General features: G+C 44.4%; 1 protein-coding gene across 1 annotated transcript; it reads left to right on the forward strand.

The window, feature by feature from the left end:
• Positions 1-5,242: 5,242 nt before the first annotated feature.
• Positions 5,243-21,290, forward strand: LOC130473999 (cholinesterase-like). Its single transcript, XM_056845679.1, has 3 exons — positions 5,243-6,720; positions 19,162-19,325; positions 21,253-21,290. Exons 1-3 carry the CDS (start codon positions 5,243-5,245, stop codon positions 21,288-21,290), a joined length of 1,680 nt encoding a protein of 559 aa, XP_056701657.1.
• Positions 21,291-22,512: the final 1,222 nt, after the last annotated feature.

A 22,512-nucleotide genomic window follows, 5' to 3' on the forward strand; every position in this document is an offset into this window, starting at 1 on the left:
AGCTATGCAGGGTCGCCCCTGGTTAGTCCTTGGATGGGAGACCCCCAAGGAAGTCCACAATGAGCCCTGGTGTTCTCTTTTGGCACCACAATTTATATTTCACGTACTGGTATCCCTGACACAGATATATAGGGAGTTACTGTTTTCAGAGGACTTCTGGGTGCCCCATCCACTACCCTCCATGCCACTTCCTATCCTTGTATGGATCCATACTAGTGGAGGTGGGGAGGTTATCACCGGCACAACTTCAATGAATATGTATAATTAGGGTTGCCAACCTCCAGGCACTAGCTGGAGCTCTCCTGCTATTACAACTGATCTCCAGCCGATAGAGATCAATTCACCCGGAGAAAATGGCCACTTTGGCAATTGTATAATGGAGCACCCTGGGCTGCTACAGAGAACGTCACTGTGGATGTCATGAACTACCGCTTAGAGGATCTGAGTTTTCTGTTCTGAACATTGGATGCCCTGAGGAACATGGGCTTATGGGGGCCAACATATGACCCTAAAATGGGAAAGGCGTCTCTGCTTGAGGTCTCAAAGAACTGTAGACAGTGTACACCCTATTTGGCTGTGTAAAACTCTGCATATTGGGCAGGTGTAGAAGGGTATGGGTTGCACTCAGTGGCCTCCCCCATAACAACAGAACATCTGAACATATGCAGTGAGCCCTATGTGTGACCAAATGCACAAGAGAAGCAGTGGACACGCGATTGAATCCCTGCTTTTTTGTTTTTTGCAGCATTCCCAATTAAGTTTAGAAAGCCTGCATGTGTACACTTAGGGCAAAAACGCATGGTCGCTTTATCCTCCTTTTATTCCCTGTTTCAGCCAAGATTCAGCCAGGATCGAATGCATGCGTTTCGCTGAACGTGTGTCCGATCTTGGCTGAATCCTGGCTGAAACAGGGAATAAAGGAGGCTAAAGCGACCATGCATTTTTGCCCTTAAACTAGTTTTTGCAGATGTCCCGAGTAGACAACCTCAACCTTGATGGACCAATGGGTTGATTCAGTAGAAGACAGATGTGGCTATGGGATGGGACCAGTGGGTGCAATTGTCATTTATGTACAGTGTACATGATTTTGAAAGCCTGAATAACAATAGGACAACAATCTGATTCAGTGCATAGCAGCTGCTTATACCCATATTTTCTTCATTTTTAAGAGCTCTTTCACTCAACCAAAACATTGAATGATGCATGTATATTATGCATGGCAAAACTGAGGGATTGATTATGGCGAAAATACACTCCCAAATTCTTGAAGAAGAAGAGTTGGTTTTTATATTCCACTTTTCTCGACCATAAGGAATCTCAAAGAATATTGTCGAAGGCTTTCACGGTCAGAGTTCATAGGTTCTTGTAGGTTATCCGGGCTGTGTGACCGTGGTCTTGGTATTTTCTTTCCTGACGTTTCGCCAGCAGCTGTGGCAGGCATCTTCAGAGGAGTAACACACACCGTGGTCTTGGTATTTTCTTTCCTGACGTTTCGCTAGCAGGTGTGGCAGGCATCTTCAGCTGCTGGCGAAACGTCAGGAAAGAAAATACCAAGACCACGGTCACACAGCCCGGATAACCTACAAGAACGTATAATCTCAAAGAAGCTTACAACTGCCTTTCCTTTCACCCCTCACAACAGGCACCTTGTGAGGTAGGTGGGGCTGAGAGAGTTCTGAGAGAGCTGTGACTGCCCAAGGTCACCCAGCAGGCTGCATGTGGAAGAGTGGGAAATCCAACCCGATTCTCCAGATTAGAGTCTGCTGCTCTTAACCACTGCACCATGCTGGCTCTTGGATTAATCCTGCAGTTTGCAAACTGTGTAATTATAAGGAGGTTTTAATTTCATGATAATGTTCTAAGAAAACAAACCCTACCCACAATTCAACCTGATTTCTTCTCTAGGTGCTAGAGTTCCAGAAAAGCTATTGGATTCCCTTGGTCCCTCTTGGAGAGTCCCTGTTTTCTGGTACCCATGTCTGGCAAACCACTGTCCCAGTTTTGCCCTATTTTGGCTCTTGGGGAAATTTTTTGGAGATATCTGTTTGAAAATGTTCTTCCTGTGTGCATTGGCTTCCCTTCTATCATCAACCCATAACCACTTATGATTGATTTATTTAGCAATTTTAACCCTACTTTCCCCCTAGATAGCTCAGAGTAGTGTATATCATTCTTCCCATTGCATCTTCACAACAACCCTGTGAGGTAGGACAGCTTGATAGAGAGTGACAGGCCCAAGCACCCCCAGCAAGCTTCCATGGCAGAGGGAGGATTTGAAACAGGGTCTCCCAGATCCTAGTCTGACATCCTAACCACTACACCACACTGGCTCTGCTATCAAGATAGCAGATGAATAGGTGTAAGTCTTCAATAATAACAGCACATAGTACTCAATAGGGTTGTCAGATCCCTCTTCGCCACTGGGGGGAGATTTTTGGGGTGGAGCCTGAGGAGGGTGGAGTTTGGGGAGGGGAGGGACTTCAATGCCATAGAGTCCAATTCCCAGAGTGGCCATTTTCTCCAGGTGAACTGATCTCTATCAGCTGGAGATCAGTTGTAAAGCAGATCACCAGCTAGTACCTGGAGGTTGGCAACCCTATCAATTAAACTCTGGCCAAGTTGCAGTTTGCCTACATTGAGGGATACTTGTATTTTAGGGTTGTCAACCTCCAGCTGGTGGCTGGAGATCTCCCACTAGTACAACTGATCTCCAGGGGACAGAGATCAGTTCCTCTGGAGGAAATGGTCACTTTGGAAATTGGACTCGATGGCATTGAAATCCCTCCCCTCTCCAAACCCTTCTCAGGCTCCACCTTCAAAATCTCCAGGTATTTCCCAGCCCGGAGCTGGCAACACTATTGTATTTCCACATGGTCAAAAGTCAGGAAGATTTGAATATATGTAGCCCGTTTTTGCCTAGAGGACCTCACTCCATGCAAAAAGCAAGGCCTCTTTGAAGCTGGCATGTACCTTACCTTTGAGCGGGCAGAGGCCAGATGGTCATTGGCTTTATATATTTACACACAACCTTGCCTATATTTGCAAGAGTTGCTAGTGACACGTAGTTCCTTTGATCTGAGCTGTGAGGGACATTAAAAAACAGCAAAGCCCCATCTGGACATACAAGAGGTGAGTCTGTCATGAACAGAAAAACTATGGGTGAAAACGCATGGTCGCTTTAGCCTCCTTTATTCCCTGTTTCAGCCAGGATTCAGCCAGGATCGAACACATGTGTTTTGCCGAACATGTGTTCGATCCTGGCTGAATCCTGGCTGAAACAGGGAATAAAGGAGGCTAAAGCGACCATGCGTTTTCATCCATCGTTTCTCTAAACAGAGACTGGAATTGGGTGTTTAGTCTTTGGGGGAATGGTAGAAGAGCCAACACCACAATGAAAATAGGGAGCTTTGAGTACTATCACTAGGGCTTCTTACCTACTTTGCAATCTTATGCAGAGTTGCGCTGAATAAGATTACCTTGATAGTTCCTTAGTTGTTTAGGAATTGTGGTAGTGTCCAACTGATATGATGTGTGATAGAGTAGATTTGTATTTTTTGTTTGTTTGTTTGTTTGTTTTAAGGAGAGGTCATTAGCAGTGAATTGAATTGCTAGCTCTGGGTGGGGAAATAACTGGAGATTTTGTGGGTGGAGCTTGGGGAAGGCAAGGTATGGGGAGGAGAGGGACCTCAACAAGGTCCACTGCCAGAGTCCACCCTCCGAAACAGCCATTTTCTCCAGGGGAACTGATCTCTGTCATCTGGAGATCAGTTATAATAGCAGGAGATCTCCAGGGCTTGCCCAGAGGCTGGCAACCCTAGCAGTGAAGGGGCACGGTCACAGAAAAGCCCAATATCTGGCCAAAACCAGATGGATTACTTGGGATGATAGAAAGGACGGTAGGGGTTGTTGAGCTGGTATCAGAGAATGTAAGAGGTCTATAAAATCAGTCCTTCAGATATGTGGAACCCATATCTGAATTTCATCCTTCATAAAATGTTGGGTATTTTCCATAACGTGTGGTGGAAATGAGTAGGGGAGACCACTGTGCAAATTGAAGAAGGATGGAGGGGCTACAGATCCCCAGAGCATATAAAGCATATGCTCGGCATGCAGAAGATTCCAGGTTCAATCCCTAGCATCTCCAGTTAAAAGACTCACATAGCAGGTGGTGTGAAAGACCTCAACTTGAGACCCTGGTGAGCCGTTGCCTATCTGAGTAGACAATATGGACTTTGATGGACCAAAGGTCTGACTCAGTATAAGGCATGTGACAAAGGGAGCCCATCGTGGAAGTAGAGATGCCATGTGGATCAAACTACTGATATTACCAGCGTGGTGTAGTGGTTAAGAGCGGTGGTTTGGAGCAGTGGAGTCTGATCTGGAGAACTGGGTTTGATTCCCCACTCCTCCACACGAGAAGCGGAGGCTAATCTGGTGAACTGGATTTGTTTCCCAACTTCTACACATGAAGCCTGCTGGGTGACCTTGGGCCAGTCACAGTTCTATTAAGAGCTCTCTCAGCCCCACCTACCTCACAGGGTGTCTGTTGTGGGGAGAGGAAGCAAAAGTGATTGTAAGCCGGTTTGATTCTCCCTTAAGTGGCAGAGAAAGTTGGCATATAAAAACCAACTCTTCTTCTTCTTCTTCTTCTTCTTCGATCAAGGCAACTTCCTTAAACACATTCACTGGGTGGGGCGATGGTGTTAAATCTCATTGAACTGAAAGTCTTACTTCTAAGTAAATGTGATTACGGTTGAGCTGCAAATCATAAGGCACCAACTGACCATATGGATAGACCAGTACCCAGTCTCAGGCATACCAACCATTACAGGCTGGCACCTTTCCATACGATAACCCATATTGTAGTATTTAGAACTCAGCATTCTCAGCTTTTTTTTTTTTGCTGCAGCTGACATGGCTAGTCACCTGAGTCCATTTGGTTCATTGCAGGCATACCTGAAGGAGGAATTTCCACACATGTATCCATAAACGAACAGACCATTCAGAAGGGTGTTGCTCATCTGGTGCTGCTCATGTACTGACATTTGAAGAGGGGAACTAAAACCTCCACAAATGGCTCTTTGGTGTTGATGGTGAGGGATTCCCAGCCCCTTCCTCCTTTCCCTACAAACAGTTAAATGCTGGGATTTTAGAAAGAGGCTTTGTGTGCATCGTATTTGGATCAGAGCTTGGGTGTGTTTTATGTAACTAATTTGAGGGCTTGTTTATTTCAGTGGCTGCAATGCTCACCGTCATCCCTTCATTCTCCCACCTTGTTGTCCTCCTCTTCCTGCTGGATTCCGGTTCTGCCACTGAAGAGGACACTATGGTGGTCACCAGTAATGGACCTCTTAAGGGCAAGAGGCTTCAGGTTGGTTCTGGTGCTGTGACTGCTTATCTGGGCATCCCGTACGCAGAACCCCCCATGGGGATGCTGCGGTTCCAGAAGCCCCGGCCACATCAGCCGTGGAGCCACGTTTTGGAGGCCACCAGCTTTGGCAACTCATGCCACCAGGAAACTTTTTATTTATTGCCTTATTCCAGAATGTGGGTTGCCAACACACCATTTTCAGAAGACTGTTTGTATCTCAACATCTGGGTGCCGTACCCTCAGCCTACAACACCAGCTCCTATCCTTGCTTGGATCCATGGTGGGGGATATGTTGCTGGTGCCGGTTCTCTTGACATAAGTAATGGAGCGTTCTTAGCAGCTACAGAGAATGTCATTGTGGCCTCCATGAACTACCGCTTGGGGGTTCTGGGTTTTCTTTTCTTCCCTCCAGATGCCCCAGGGAACATGGGCTTGTGGGATCAACAGCTGGCTGTGCAATGGTTGAAGGAGAATGCAGCTGTCTTTGGTGGTGACCCAGCTCAATTGACTCTCTTCGGCCACAGTGCGGGAGCAGCCTCAGTGGGCTTGCACCTCTTGTCACCAGCCAGCCAGCCCTTTTTTGCTCGGGCTGTGCTACAGAGTGGAGCTCCCAACGCCCCCTGGGCTTGGAGGGAACCTGAGATGCTCAAAAGCTGTACCGTGAGGATGGGTCACATACTGGGCTGTCCTAATAAAAACCACAGTAATGTTGTGAGCTGCCTACAGAGAATGGAAATCAAAGCGGATGGATTCGATGAGTTCAATTTTCTCTTCTCACCCACCACGGATGGTGACTTCCTTCCTGCTGAGCCGCAAAAGCTTCTGGAGAGCGGGCAGGTTCATGCCAAACCACTTCTCGCTGGAGTCACGAGTGACGATGGGTCTGTCTATGTGTTATATTTTGTTCCTGGTGGCGTTAAAAGTGATGGGATACTGACCTGGGAGCAGCTCCTGGAAGGGGTGAGGGCAACAGCTCAACACCGCATTGTAAAAGATGTCAAAGCTGTAGCACTGAAATACCTTGAGAATGGCCATGGGCCAGAACACTACCGTTGGGCGATGGCCCAGTTATCAAGAGATTACTTTTTTGTATGCCCACTGATTGAAATTGCTGCCAAGGTAGCAGAAACAGGAAGTCCTGTGTATGTCTACTCCTTCAACCACCACATGTCTGGCTTCATTTGGCATGAATGGATGGGGGCAGCCCATGGAGCTGAGCTGCCTTACCTGTTTGGAACCTTGTTGACAGTGCGGGGAACCAACCAATCCTTGACCAAGGCCGAGGCGGAGGCTGAGGCTGCACTGAGCCGCAAAGTGATGCGGTACTGGGCAGAATTTGCCAGAAGTGGGTAAGGCATTAACATCCCCCCCTCTCATAAATGTCTCCATTTTGTAAACTGGATTTCATGTGGGACATGAGTATGTTTGTGGAAAGTGCTGTCAAGTCGCAGCCGAGTTACGGCAACCCCAGCAAGGGTCTTTCAAGGCAAATGAGAAGCAGAGGTGGTTTGCCATTGCCTTCTTCTGCAGAGTCTTCTTCTGCAGGTTTAACTTGGAAAAATGGGGGGGGGGTTTGAGGGGAGCAAAAACTCTTGACATGAGTTAGGCCAGGTTGTTGCCCCACGTCAAGTCCTTGGTTCTCATGCCGATGAACGTCTGTGTACAGTTTCGCTCGTCCTGTTTTCTGCAGCTGTGGTAATGTTTAGTCTATCTTCCTGGGAACCACTTATCTTGGAGTTGCCTAGCAATGTTTACTTTTTCAGTCCGTAGTGTCTTAAGCATGTAACCTGCCTGTATTCACCATTACTAGCCTCACCTGCCTTTAGGCAGTCAGTCCTTTAATCTATCTTTTTGCTCCTAATAAAGTATTCCTGCTTCAGAGCTACCTGGCTGGATGAGTTTGCTTATGGGATGCTAGGGACAGACCGCCTGATCCTGACATTAGGCTAGCAATCAAATTTTTGGGCTGTGTTGCCGTGTTCTCCCCAACACCATGGGTGAAGTTCCATACACCAAAGTGCCCGATACCACGAGAACGCTGTTTCCTGACCAAGACCCGGTGGACCCCAAGGTACCGGACGAGGAACCTAAGCAACTGGAGAAGCCAGAGGAGGCCCCCAAGTTGCTGTTGGGATAACCGCAGCCTCGGGGCATGGATAGAGTGGTGCCCGGACCTCCGGACGTTCATCCGCGGCTCTGGCTGGAGTCTCTGTGGGTGCCTCCACACGTTAATACCCAGCAGCGGCGGGGAGTTGGCTCCGTCTTGCTGGAGGAGGACTGGGATTTTTCTGTAGGCTCTCGGATGGGAGCAATGAGGGTTTCTGAGGACCCACCTCTGTGGGGCACAGGATTGCACCAGATGCAGAAGTGGCGAGAAAGGGAGGAAGACTATCAACCCCAGTTGCAAAAGTGGTGAGAGCGGGACGAGGACTACCGACGCCTCCAACAGCAAAATCATGAACTCGTCGAGCAGGTAGCTTGGCTGTGGGGATTATTGGAGGGACTTTGGCAAGAGGTGGCCGAAATCCATCAAGCGCAGCCTGCAGAACTGGCGCTGCTGCCGCCCCAGCAACTGGTGCCACCGCCACCTCAGCAACCGCAAGCACTGCAGGTGCCCACACCTCTGGGTCAACCGGCTCCCCAGCCTCAGCCACCCACTCTGCGGAGGGAGTTGCGAGCCTCCTTTGACGGCTCAGGGGAGAAGCTCCCCTACTTTTTGATTCAGGTGGACGGTTTCATGAGAGAGCAGGAACCCACTTTCGCTTCGGAGGAGAGTCAGGTACGGTACATAGCTTCACTGCTGGAAGGAGAGACAGGGAGCTGGATGGTCCAGCAGTACGGCCTTTGCTCCCGTGCGCTGAGGACCCTAGATGACTTTGTGTTTGTGCTCAGATGGCGTTTTGAGGATCCGCACCAGAGCAAGCGGGCCAAGACAGCTCTGCTACAGCTTCGCCAGGGTGCCAAGTCAGTGATGCAGTATGCGAGTGAGTTTCAGTTGAAAGCAAGCAAAGTTGTGGATTGGAGCGAGGCCACACGTGTGCAGTATTTCCGTGAAGGACTGAACTCAGATGTTCTCCACTGGGCTTTCATGCAAGGAGACCCCCCTGATCCTGAGGGGTGGATTCTGCTGGCGGTGGAAGTGGAAAACCGCCAGCAGTTACTGAACTTGTCAAAACAACGCAAAAACAACTGACTTGGGGCCACGGCCGGAGCGGCAGTCCCTAGAGGGGGCTCTCGACTGCCAGGGAGGACTGCCACCCTGACAGCGGAGAGAGTGAAGAATTTTCAGAGCAGGGCGTGCCTGGTTTGTGGCAGAATGGGACAATTCGCTGCTGCTTGCCCCTCCCGGCCTGAGGGTCCCCCGGCTGCTCCATGCCCGGCCAAGGAGGAGGTGGCGCGGGCAGGAGGCAAGGAGCGTCGGAAGAGTGTGGCTCCCGGAAGACAAGGACCCTCCGCTCTCAACCTCACATCGACTAGCCAAGAGGAACAGCGTACTACACAACTCAATCCAACGGGATCGCGGATTACAAATGTGCCAGTGCCAAGCCAGGACAGCTCGTCAGCCTTGGAGGAGAAAGAGGCTTGGAGTCGCCAGCCAAAAAAGTCCCAGGTCTTTCCGACAAAGAGCAGGGAGCTCCAGTGATGGTGAGTGATATGGGAGAGACTTTATTTTTAGACATTGTTTTACAAAGTCCCAAGGGGGGACCCCAGTTTTCAGTGGAGGCTTTAGTTGACTCAGGGTGCACATGAACTTTGATCAATGAGGAGACTTTTAAAGCTTTAAAAGTGAAAGTGGTGGACATGCCCCAAGCCATCCACTTTACTCAAATGGATGGCAGTGACTTTGGGGGGGGGGGCGTTAACCGGCGCACAGGCCGAGTAGCGTTGGGAGTTGGGACTCATTGGGAGCAGATCCATTTTACAATAGTTCCAAGCATCCAGTACCCGGTGGTACTTGGAGCAAATTGGTTACAAGGACACGGTCCCACCATAGATTGGGTGGCCCGGACTATTGCCTTCGCCCAGCCACAGTGTGACTGACACCAGAGAGAGGTAGTTGTCCGGGGGTGTGCTGATAGGGCTTCAAGGAAATGGGATCCTGTACCCCCCCAACTACCTGGAGAGTACACCCAGTTTGCAGATGTGTTTAATGAGAAAGAGTGCGATGTTCTGCCTCCCCACCACCCACCAGACTGTGCCATTGAGCTGGTGGGAGAGGGCAGACTGCTGAAGGGGAAGGTTTATCCCATGAGTCCAAAGGAGAAGTCAGTGTTGTGGGAATTTTTGGATAAAAATATAGCTCGTGGGTTCATCCGACCCTTGTCAGCGCCTTGCTCCGCTCCCTCCTTTTTTGTGCGTAAGAAAATGGGAGATTTTCACTTATGTATTGATTTCCGCAGACTCAATGCAGTCACCCAGACTAATGCCTACTCCCTTCCATTGATTCCAGATCTGCTCAGCCAACTGAAGGAAGGTCACATCTTTACCAAATTGGACTTGGTCGAGGCGTATTATCGCATTAGAATACAGAATGGGGATGAGTGGAAAACAGCTTTCTCTAGTTGCTTTGGAATGTATGAATACCTGGTCATGCCCTTCGGTCTTGGTGGGGCTCCTAGTGTCTTCATGCAAATGATTAACGAGGTTTTACATGACTTACTTTTCAAAGGGGTGATTGTGTATCTGGATGACATTTTGATTTATTCAAAAACTTATGAGGAGCATGTGAAGTTAGTCAAAGAGGTACTGAGATGCCTCCGGGACAATCACTTGTTTGTAAAGTTGTCCAAATGTGAATTTCATCAGGAGAAACTGATCTTTTTGGGGTATGTGATTTCGCACAAGGGTCTGGCCATGGATCCTGAGAAAGTGAGGGCAGTTTTGGAGTGGGAGCCGCTGGCTACACACAAACAATTGCAGCAGTTCCTCGGTTTCGCTAATTTTTACAGAGGGTTTCTCAACAGTTTTGCGCAGGTGGTGTTACCCATAACAGATTTGTTAAAGATGAGGGGGAAGGGTGGTTCGGCCACTCTGCCTTCCTCCCGGTTGAATTGGATGCCAGAGTGTCAGCAGGCCTTTGACACTCTGAAAAAACTGTTCACTTCAGAGCCTATACTCAAACACCCTGACTGTGAGAAACCTTTTATTGTTCAAGTGGATGCTTCCGATGTAGCGATGTGGGGAGCATTACTGCAAGTGGGGGAAACGGGACAACTTCAACCCTGTGCGTACTTTTCTAAAACGTTTTCCCAGTCTGAATTGAACTGGCCCATTTGGGAAAAAGAGGCGGCCACAGTCAAATGTGCTCTCACGGTGTGGCAACATTTGCTAGAGGGGGTCAACATCCCTTTTGAAGTGTGGACGGATCATAAAAATTTAGAGGCTTTAAAAGGAATGTGCAAACTCATGGCAAAGCAGGTGAGGTGGGCCGAATTCTTCTCTAAGTTCCATTTTGTGTTAAAGCATGTGCCTGGCAAGCAGAATCAATTGGCAAATGCTCTTTCTCGACTCCCCCAGTATCAGAACAAGGTGGATCGTCCCACAGACTTGCTATTTACTCCCGAGCAGTGGGAGACTTTGCCTAGCCTGGCCGTTCTTACTCGCTCCCAAACACGAACTGCCCCTCCCTTGGAAGGGCTGCCGGAGTCATTCAAAACTGCCTTGACTCAAGCCTGCCAGGCAGAGGGAGTCACAAATAGCCTGCCTGACAAAATGACTCAGCGGGGGGAGTTCTGGTTTAAAGAAACTAAACTGTACGTTCCTGTTTCTCTGATGGATCGGGGCCATGGTTCCAAGGTGGCGGGGCATTTTGGTTTTGTTAAAACCCTGCATCTTTTATGCAGACAGTTCTGGTGGCCAGGGATGAGAACAGACTTGGATTCCTTCATTTGCAGTTGCCCCACTTGCGCTACAGCCAAAAGGGTGGTGGGGAAGCCACCTGGACTTTTGAAACCTTTGGAAACGCCTTCGGCTCCTTGGGAAGTTATTGCCATGGACTTTGTCATGGATCTTCCTCCCAGCCGGGGGAAGATGGTACTATGGGTGGTCACAGACCTTTTTTCTAAATAGGTTCATTTGGTTCCTTGCATGGGACTTCCCACAGCTCAAAAACACGCTCAAATGTTTGTATCACATGTCTTCAAATATCACAATTTTCTGCACAAGGTAATTTCCGATTGGGGCCCACAATTCATAGCAAAGTTTTGGAAAGCTTTTCTTGAGTTGGCGGGGGTGGAACAAGGGTTGTCCAGTGCCTATCATCCCCATACCGATGGTCAGACTGAACGTGTCAACTCTGTACTAGAATGTTATTTGCGTTGCTATGTAAACTACCATCAAGACGATTGGGTGGATCTCTTGCCTTTTGCTGAGTATGCTTATAATAATGCCTCCCATCAGTCCACCGGTTTTAGCCCATTTCAAGTAGTGTATGGAAAGGACTTCGGGCCGTTTGGGAGTGTGGATCATTCGGGGAAGGACGCCGACGCTGAAGTGGCTGATTGGGTGAATGTGGTACAAAATACTTGGCCCTGGTTACAGAAAAAATTGGAGCGGGCCAAGCGAAAGTACAAAGCACAAGCAGACAAACACCGTTCTCCGGGGTGGGACATCAAAGTGGGGGACCAAGTATATCTGTCCACAAAAAATCTTCGCTCCCTACGCCCGTGTAAAAAACTCAGTGAGAAGTATGTAGGGCCCTTCCCAGTCTCGTGGCTCATAAATGAAGTCTCAGTAGAACTCAGTCTTCCAAAGTCCCTGAGGGGCATCCATCCGATGTTTCATATCAGTTTGCTAAAGAGATACGAGCACGCAACAGAATGGCATCCCGATCCTGCTCTCGAGCCCCCGGTGTTGGGGGGGGGGGAAGGAACATTTTGAAGTTCCAAAGTTTCAGTGCCATGACCAAGAAGGCTCTTTTTCCAGTTGCCACCCATCTAGCTTCTTATGGTGGGGGCATCAAAAGCAGGGCCTCTGAAAATGACTTTGGAGTGGATGGGTAGGTTCATACGGGAGTAGGTGGTCATTCAGTTATGCTGATCTCAAGCCATTATAGGTCTTTAATGGTCAATACTAGCATCTTGAATTGGGTCATTCAGTTATGCTGATCTCAAGCCATTATAGGTCTTTAATGGTCAATACTAGCATCTTGAATTGGGCCCAGAAGCAAACAGGGAACAAGACTGGTTTCACAAACTAACTATAGTTGGGAGGCTTCCGGTGGTGCGCTGGGACGAGCAAGACGTTCCCTCAGGTTGTCCTGGGAGAAATCCAAGTCTGCGCTAATTTAGGGGTGATATATGCACCCCAATCCAACCCTTGCAAGTGGGTCGGACAGCAGGAACTCCCTGCAGCCCGCAAACGCAGTGTGACCTCCCAAAGACTCTGAGGGAGCTTTATAAGCCCCCCAGAGCTCTGGACGCCGGTCCTGCGAGGGCAAATAGGGAAAGGAATCGCCACAACGCAACTTTGGCATAAGGCTCTACCCTCCACCATCTTAACATCAACATAAGGACTATTTTAAGAAAAGAACCTCACCTCTCGATGCCTAAGTGAGTACAAAGAACCCTTCGTCTTTTACTGGCATTTTCGAATAGCTGGGGGGTAGATGAAGATATTCCCAGTACCTCTGCTCCTCCCTTATTCTAATCGGGAAAGTTTGATTTGTAAATTCCATCAGGATTAGCAGCAGGAGCCTTATCAAATAGATCAGCTTAAACCAAAACAAAGAGCTGGAAGGACGCTTAGATGACGGACTAAAATCTCTACCAATGAGAAGCAACTCTGAGGGAAGGGGAGGGCGAATTTCTTCCTGATTCTCTGGTGAAAAAGAATTTCCTGCCACGTTAGCAGCAAGGGATTCATCAGACCGGAAGCCCCTCTATACCACCCTCTCTATCATCTGACTCACAACAACAGGAAGCAAGCTGGAGGACCGGATACGCGTCGCACTTGAGTAACACAGAAACAACTCCTGAAGGAAACAACCATCGAGATGAGGCGGTAGAAGGTCCCTGGCAAATTCAACTTCCGGAATACTTCCTGGTAGATTCGACCTAGAGCGTCCATTAAAACTCGCTGGTATTTCAAAACTTTATTAAGCTATTTTAAAGCCAAATTTGGCTCTTTTCAACCCGAAAAAATTACTAAGCTGATCATTGAACTACCTTCTATTAATTACCATCTGGAGGGCCCTGTCTGAGGATATGACTTTTACCAGCCTTATTCCAATGTAAATGTCTGGAACCCGACCCCGTTCTGGCTCACTGCATAGCCCTGCCTATACTAAACTAAAGGACTCAGCACAAATTACAGCTATGGATAAGAAATTGCAAGATATGTTAGCCAAACAAACAGAGGAAACAAACAAGCAGCTTGAACAGATGTCCACACAGATGTCTACACAGATGGCACAGTTAACTTCTATGATGACAAATCTAGGTCAAGCATCTCAAGCTATTAACCACAAATTGGATGGTGTAACAGGAGATCTTAAAGAAGTAAAAATTCAAATGAGTACCATGCAGTCAGATATGCAAGCAATGGATTCATCAATAAAGAAAGTGATGGAAGAGCATAAGGATACAAAGAAAAAATTAGCAAGCCAAGAAAAACAGATTGAAACAATACAATTAAATCAGTCTGTTGTAAAAGATCAAATAGCCATGATGGAGATGAGAGTGAGAGAGACCAACCTTCGTCTGCGCAATCTTCCAGATATGATGGGAGATAACAAAGAAACTGTAGTCCCAAATCTGGCTTACCTGTTCCAGATGGACCAACAAGAATTGAACCAAGTTATTAACAGAGTATACAGAATACCATTACCTGCTAGAATGAAAAGATCTAAGCCAAGAGACCTGATGATAGTGTTCTATGACACTAGGATTAAAGATAAGATCATGAAGATGCATTATGACAACCCGGTGTCAGCAGGAGACATTCCTCTAATTTTATTAAAGGACATACCAAGACATTTACTCTCACAGAGGAATAATTACAAAGAATTTGTGTCTGTTTTGAAAGCTAATGGTATCAAATATCGCTGGATTATGCCACAAGGCTTGGCTTTTACCTACAAAGAAATGAAAATGACAATTACATCTACAGCAGATGTGGGAAAATTTCTGAGAAAATATAAATCAGATCTTAAAGGATTAACTGGAGATCAAAAGGAAGAGGAAGAAGAACAACAACAAGAAGAAGAACCACAGGGAGCAGCAGGAGGAACTAAATTATAGACTGCATATTTTGCTTCAATAATCATTGTACCATGGCAAAAGTAATTTCTTGGAATGTGAATGGTTTGAATGAAAAAACTAAAAGGGCTAGAATTTTTAAATATCTACAGAAGTATAAATACTCCCTAATTTGTTTACAAGAGACTCATATAGCAAAAAAACACAAAAAATATTTGGATAGGCAAATGCTTGGACAAGCATTTGTGGCATCGGCCAAAACAAAAACTAAGGGAGTAGTAATATATGCTCATTCTAGTCTTAGTCCTGAACTACTATATAAAGACAACGAAGGGAGAATTGTAATTATAAAAACCAAAATATTGGGGCAAAAGACGATTGTGGTAGGAATATATGCTCCCAATGAAGGAAAAACAAAATTTTATGGACAATTGCATGAACTGATCTCTCAGTATGCCAATGACCAGATTTTATTGATGGGTGACTTAAATGGCGTTATTCTCCCAATTTTGGATAAAAAATCAAAAGCAAAAGACGAAAATGAAGGATGTTTACCTAAAACTTTCTTCACCATGGCTACAGAATTGGAATTACAAGACATCTGGAGAACAATGAATACTACAGCCAAAGAATATACCTTTTATTCAGCGAGACATGACTCACACTCCAGAATAGACATGATTTGGTCTAGTAAATCAATTTTTACGCAACTACGTAAAATACATATTTTAACAAGAACTTTTTCTGATCACAATCCGGTTACATTTGAGTGGAACAATAAACAAGCATTTAGATGGCGATTGAATGATAAACTTTTAAAGGAAAATAAGATTCAAAAAGAATTATATGATCTGATTAAAGATTTCTTTGAAGTCAATCTTAATGGAGAAACTACGTTGAATATAGTGTGGGATGCATTTAAAGCAGTTCTAAGAGGATTTATGATACAGAAACATGTAGCGTGGAGGAAAACTCAACTACAATTTACCAATAATATACTTTGGGATTTACAAAATTTGGAACAAAAACTTGTTATGGCGCTACAAGAAGAAGAGAAAGATGAAATACAAATGAAGATTTCTGTATCTAAACATCAATTAAATTTGGTCATAATGGAGGAAATGAACAAAAACTTAAAACTTGCCAAACAAAAATATTTCGAACATGCTAATAAACCTGGGAAATTTTTAGCAACACAACTGAAAGACTCATTTCAGAAGAAGATTATAACAAAAATTCAAACTGCTAAAGGACCAGTTCATTCAACTACAGATATACAAAAAGAATTTGTTTCATTTTACACTAAGCTGTATCAGAAAGAAAATATTTCAAAACAGAAAATAGATAAGTTTTTAAGTTCAATACAGATGAATATTCTTTCAACAGACCAACGAGAATGGATAGATGCTCCAATCACAAGGGAAGAAATACAAGAAGCAATAATGAAACAAAAACCGGATAAGACACCTGGACCAGATGGAATTACTGCTCTATTTTATAGAACATTTAGTGACAACTTAGCAGACTTTTTTGTATCACTTTGTAATACAATTTTGGATAAAGGAGTAGCCCCAGAAACTTGGTCGCATGCATACATATCGTTGATACCCAAGGAAGGAAGAGACCCAGAAAAAACATCAAACTATAGACCTATTTCGCTGTTAAATGTGGACTATAAGATTTATGCCTCGGTCTTATCGAATAGGATAAGAAAATTTATTAAAGACCTTATACACGAAGATCAGGCAGGCTTTGTTCCAGGAAGGCAAATTAAAGACAATATAAGAATCTTATTGGACTCATTAGAATATTATGATCAGAATATACAACGATCAGCCGCCTTTGTATTTTTGGATGTGGAAAAAGCCTTTGATATGGTCTCGTGGGGCTTTATGGAAAAAACATTGGTAAAATTAAATTTTGGAGACCGTTTTTTGAAAGGTATATCGGCTATTTACACATCCCAACATGCGAAAATTTTGGTGAATGAATCAATGTCGGAAAATTGTCAAATTAAGAAAGGAACTAGACAAGGCTGTCCTTTGTCTCCGTTATTATTTTTGTTGGTGTTGGAAACATTATGTTGTAAACTAAGGAGTATGGAGGACATTCGCGGTCTAAAAATTAAAAAACATGAATTTAAATTGAGAGCATTCGCGGATGACCTCCTGTTAATTCTGGAAAACCCAACACAATCAATGAAGTTACTACAAGAGACTCTGGACGACTTTGGGGAAGTATCGGGATTTAAAGTTAATCAAGAAAAAACAAAGACAATATTCAAGAATTTATCAGAAATAGAACAACAGGAATTCATCTCGTTTACAGGTTGGGAGAAGGCCAATAAAGTTAAATATCTGGGAATCTGGATCTCAGCGAAGAACAAAGAATTGTTAACTAACAACTACTTTAAATTATGGGGTAAAATAAAAACTGATATGATTATTTGGTCAAATAAAAAGTTGTCACTATTGGGACGTATTTCAACAATTCAAATGAATGTGTTACCAAGGATGCTCTTCTTATTCCAAAATTTGCCTATAATATCACATGTTAAATACTTTGATATTTGGAGGAAGGACATTTTAAACTTCATCTGGCAAGGGAAAAAACCGAGGATTGCTTATAAATACTTGGTGGACCTTAAAGTTAGAGGAGGTTTAGCACTACCAAACTTTCAACTTTACGCTGAAGCGGTAGCCTTAACATGGCTAAAAGACTGGATAACCTTATCAAATACACGTTTACTGGAGCTTGAAGGCTTTAATAATATTAGTGGATGGAATGGCTATTTATGGTATGACAAAATTAAGATACAAGCATCATTTAGGAATCATATAATCAGGTCCTCTCTACTGCGCATCTGGATGAAATATAAACATATTTTGGAACCAACAACTCCGATGTGGATTTCACCGCAAGAAATGCTAACACTACGTCCACTTAGACCGGACAAATTTATAATTTACCAGGAATTAATTAATTGGGAGGGGTAAAAATGTTCATTAAAGGAATTTCAATTTCTCAAAGAGGATTTACAATGGTTGCAATATTGTCAGATTAAATCAGTTTTTGTACAAGATATGAAAAATGGATTTTCTAAAGAAAAGTCCCCTTTCCACAAGATGTTACTAGAAAACAATTTGAAACTGATCTCTAAAATGTACAATCTACTTTTAACATTATATTGTGAGCAGGAGACAATTAAACCAACTATGATTGACTGGGCTCAAAATATCGGATATGATATTGCTTTAAATAAATGGGAAAGACTTTGGTCAAAAGATTTGAAAGGAATAAATGCGCAATCAATTCGAGAAAACATTTATAAAATGATGTATAGATGGCATTTAACACCTAAGAAGATGGCAAAGATATACAAAGTGACATCCCCTAAATGTTGGAAATGTAATAAGGAAATTGGTTCCTTTTACCATATGTGGTGGACTTGTGATAAAGCTAAAGATTTCTGGGATATGATATACAATGAACTGAGACTAATACTACAAAAAATATACCCAAAACACCAGAAATGATGCTATTAAGTATGATACCTGACGACTTGCTAATACAAAGAACTTTTTTGATCTATGCTACAACAGCTGCGAGACTGCTTTATGCAGCAAAATGGAAGGGGGCAGAAATTCCTGAGAAAAAAGACTGGATTGGGAAAATGTTTGAATTGGTGGAAATGGCAAAACTTACAGCCATTTTAAATGAAAAAGACAATGTTCGATTTTTAGGGGAATGGGAGGATTGGATGAAATATTGTGAATATGAATTAAAACTGGGGAAAATGGAAGAATACTTATTAATCTGATCTAGAGGACACAATTAATATTAAGAGTTATAATCATTTATATTAATAGAAGATGTTTTATGAAAGTTAAATGAATTTATGATAGTTAAGATCAGACCAATTACGATGGGATGAATATTTTATTAAGAAGCGGAGAGAGGTGATGGGGAAGTCATAAATTTTCCTCTAATTTGTTTTGTTTGTTTGTTATGAATTCAAGAAACTATAACAACATAGAGTTAGAATTTTGAATTTCATATTGCTTTTATTGTTGTTTACTATCATGGAAAATTTGTATTATAAAAACCAATAAAATTATTATAAAAAACAAACAAACTAACTATAGTTAAACTAACCATGGGGTTGCATTATGTCTGATGTGAGCCACTAAATAATCCTAATCCTAAAGCAGCCATTTGCCTTTGGTCCTCTTTCCTAGTGGCTTGTCTTGAGTACAGGACATGTCCAAAGAAATAAATGCTCAGGTAACAGTAAGCAGTTTCTCATGTCCTTCCAGATGGTGGCAGCAGCTATTTTGACCACATTTAGCCTGGCTTCCATATCATGGTTGATGTTTCCTTCATTCTCAGGAGTAAACAGCACATGCTGATTAATTTCAATATATGCAGATATATGCCTCGGTTAATTTCAAAGCACGTGGCCAGGAGAACAATTCGGGCTTAAAAGAACGGTAATTTTATTTTGAAGTATCAGTAATTCTAATCGCTGTGCTACAACCACCACCCAGAACGATAGTCTGTAACTGGCTTACAATTTCTGTGTTTCCTCTGCAGGAATCCTGGTGGGTCTACAGCCAGCAAAGTCCAGTGGCCACTCTATAATGCCACAGACCAGAATTTCTTTCGCATCAGCACAGAGGATCCCCAAGTTTTGCAGACGTCCCCTGCTCAGCACTGTGATTTCCTGGCAATGCAATTCCTGAACGAGACAAAATGGAGTGAGTTCAAGCTCTTAATGTATGAAAGAGTAGGCATAATCTAGCAAACTTTAAGGGTGTCTTAAGCCTCATTACACTTTCCGCCACTGCCTCACTTCGTGGGTCTTAAGTCAGCATGCCGAGAACTTTGGCGTGAGCATGAATGCCAGGCAAATTTGCCATGCTCAAATTCCTTAAGTTTACAGGCGTAAAATCTGAACGTTCCCCGCCAAATTGTATCTTGAGCATAGCACTGTGCTCAGTAGCTTTGCTGCTGTAGCTGCTTGTGCTACAGGTCAAAGTCATTGTTTGGTTACTTTTGTCCAGTCTGAGAACTAAATTGTGTGAGAACATGGCGGGGGGGGGGGGCTGGATCTCAATGCACATCAGGTATTAAAGAAAACTGTGGCTAACAAAGCAGAGAAAATAGATTGCCATCCCGTCTAGAATCGCCACTGCAAGAGTGATTCATCACAGGATCGGATCAGCAATCTGACCTCCGTGGAAAAAGTCCCAGTTTAGAAGCAGCCCAGCTTAGAAAGTACAAATGACTTCCAGTTTGTCTCCTATTTCCACCTGTACAGTTAGGGCCAAAATATACATAACATGTGAAATGAGCCAGGATGTGGGTGTCTGACTTGACTCTCAGTAACATGGCAATGCAGGAAATAACCCTTAAAAAACCTCTACTCAACTTCATACACTGCAAGGGAATAAGAGAGGCATCAGCCTCCCTTACTGCACTGTTTTCAGCAGCAGAAATGGACACAGGAAGTGGTGTCTACACCTTCCTTTGACTCCACGTGTCCTTAAATATATTGCTTAACATGACTCATTGAATAAATAGCATTGCCATAAAACCCTCTTTTTGGGAGGGATTTGTAAACATTTGTCACTGGAGTACATGTGATTGGAGAGCCAGTGTGGTCTATAGGGTTGCCATCTCCAGGTTGGGAAATACCTGGAGATTTTTGGGGTGGAGTGTGAGGAGGGCACGGTTTGGTGAGGGGAGTCCTCATACCCCATACTTCAATACCATAGAGTCCCATTGCCAAAGCGACACTTTTCTCCAGGGGAACTGATCTCTATCAGCTGGAGATTAGTTGTAAAAGCAGGAGATCTCCAGCAAGTACCTGGAGGTTGGCAACCCTAGTGGTCTAGTGGTTAGAGTGTCAGACTAAGATCTGAGAGACCCTGCTTCAGATCCCCCCTCTGCCAAGGGAGCTTGATGGGAGAGTTTGGGCCGGTCACATACACTAAGCCTAAACTACCTCACAGGGTTGTTGTACGAATAAAATGCAGGAGAGAAGAATGATGTAAGCTGCTTTGTGTCCCCAGTGAGGAGAAAGGTGAAGTTTAAATGAAGTTGTGATATGAAGCCACCCTTGGTTACACCTCAGTAGCTGTCTTGGTCAGCTGTTAATTTTCACTTTCTTCACACACCCCCTTCTGCAAATGTATTCTCAGGAGTCTCTGTTTCTCCAGGCCAAGCAGAAGATGGGAAGAACAAGACCAGAACTTAACAGAGAGTAATGTGATTGTGGTAAGTCTGATTTTCAAGCAAACCTATCACTGGATTGTGATAAGGTGGATTTTCAAGACTGAGGAAAGGCCGAGGAAGTTGGGAATGTTTAGTCTGGAGAAGAGGAGGTCGAGGGGGGGACATGATTGCTCTCTCACTGGCAGTCTTTAAGCAGAGGCTGGACAAGTCAGGGATGCTCTAGGCTGATCCTGCATTAAGCAGGGGGTTGGACTAAATGGCCTGTATGGCCCCTTCAAACTCTATGATTCTCTGATTCTATATTATTTGTGAGGATCACAGCGTCACTAGTATACATGGGCCAGTTTTTTTAAAGGTTATGTTCTGTGATGTGCTTCTAGTATCTTGCAGTCTACTCCAATAACATTGAGCCACTGTGTCCTGTTGTAATGTGTGTTCTGCTTCTAGACTATATTGCAAAAATGTTGTCTGAAGACTTGCGGTGAAATTCTGCCTGAGAAGCTAAGAGGACCTGGACCTAAGCAACACTTGAATGGAACACCACCTGAGAACTCCCAATGACCCGAGCTTGTGGGAGGAAGAGAAGTATGAAAATAAAACAATTGTGTCAGGGATTTATGAGAAGAAAATTGCTTTCTCACCCACTGTTACAATCTTGCCACTGAATCTCTAAGTCGTATTTGCTCCAATCAATTCCTTTTCATGGAATTGTTGGCTCTCACTTTAAAACAAATAAAAATTATTATTATTATTATCATCATCATCATTATCATTATTATATTAGTTTATGTAGTTAGTAAGACATAATATGTCTGGTCATATCTGCCCTCTTTACCCCATGCTTTTCTCACTATAGTTGAACACATGAAGCTGCCTTGTACTGAGTCAGACCCTTGGTCCATCAAGGTCAGTATTGTCTACTCTGACTGGCAGTGGCTCTTCAGGGTCCCAGCCAGAGGTCTTTCATATCACCTACTATCTGGTCCCTAACTGGAGATGTTGTGGATTGAACCTGGGACCTTCTGCATGGGAAGCTTGTGTTCTATCACTAAGGAGCCACATCCTCTTCTGCAGATGAAACTGCCATATTCTGAATCAGACCACCGACCTATTAAGTTCAATACTGTCAACTGTGATTGGCAGTAGCTGTTACAGAGCACAGCTATCTTGGATGGTCAAAGGCATGACTTCTCTGCTCCAACTCTCTTTTATGTAGCTTACTCCAGCCACAGTATTCATGAATCAACAGCTAAATCATGGATCACTGTGGTTAGATCTGACTAACCCAGGAATGGATGCAGTTGTCACACCAGCTGAATCTGGGCATAAGAACTCCAAACCACCACAGCCACCTGGTTTTCTAAGGTGGCTGTGGTGTTGAGTAGCATTCTCAAGTGGAGAACCTTGCTTTTCAAGGAGAGAATAACCCCATCCAAGACAGGAGAGGTCCCGGGTCTGTTTTCTGCTAACCCAAAGAACCTCTGTCTTGTCCGGATTAAGTTTCAGCTTGTTCACCCACAGCCCATTACTGACCTCAAACACCAGTTCACAACATCAACTACATCCTTGGCATTAAGTGGGAAAGATAGAGCTGGATATCACCTGCATGTTGGTGCCACCGCAGCCCAAACCTCCTGACGACCTCTCCTAGTGGCTTGGCATAGATATTAAATAACATGAGGGATAAGATTGATTCCTGTGGAACCC

Source organism: Euleptes europaea, chromosome 1, assembly GCF_029931775.1.
Source record: "Euleptes europaea isolate rEulEur1 chromosome 1, rEulEur1.hap1, whole genome shotgun sequence".
In the NCBI taxonomy this organism is placed as follows: Eukaryota; Metazoa; Chordata; class Lepidosauria; order Squamata; family Sphaerodactylidae; genus Euleptes; species Euleptes europaea.

Coding starts and splice junctions, on each gene's coding strand:
- LOC130473999 (XM_056845679.1), top strand. CDS start 5,243: ATGCTCACCGTCATCCCTTCATTCTCCCACCTTGTTGTCCTCCTCTTC. Junction 6,721..19,161: donor GCAGAATTTGCCAGAAGTGG/GTAAGGCATTAA, acceptor TTTCCTCTGCAG/GAATCCTGGTGGGTCTACAG. Junction 19,326..21,252: donor CCTGAACGAGACAAAATGGA/GTGAGTTCAAGC, acceptor TTCTGCTTCTAG/ACTATATTGCAAAAATGTTG.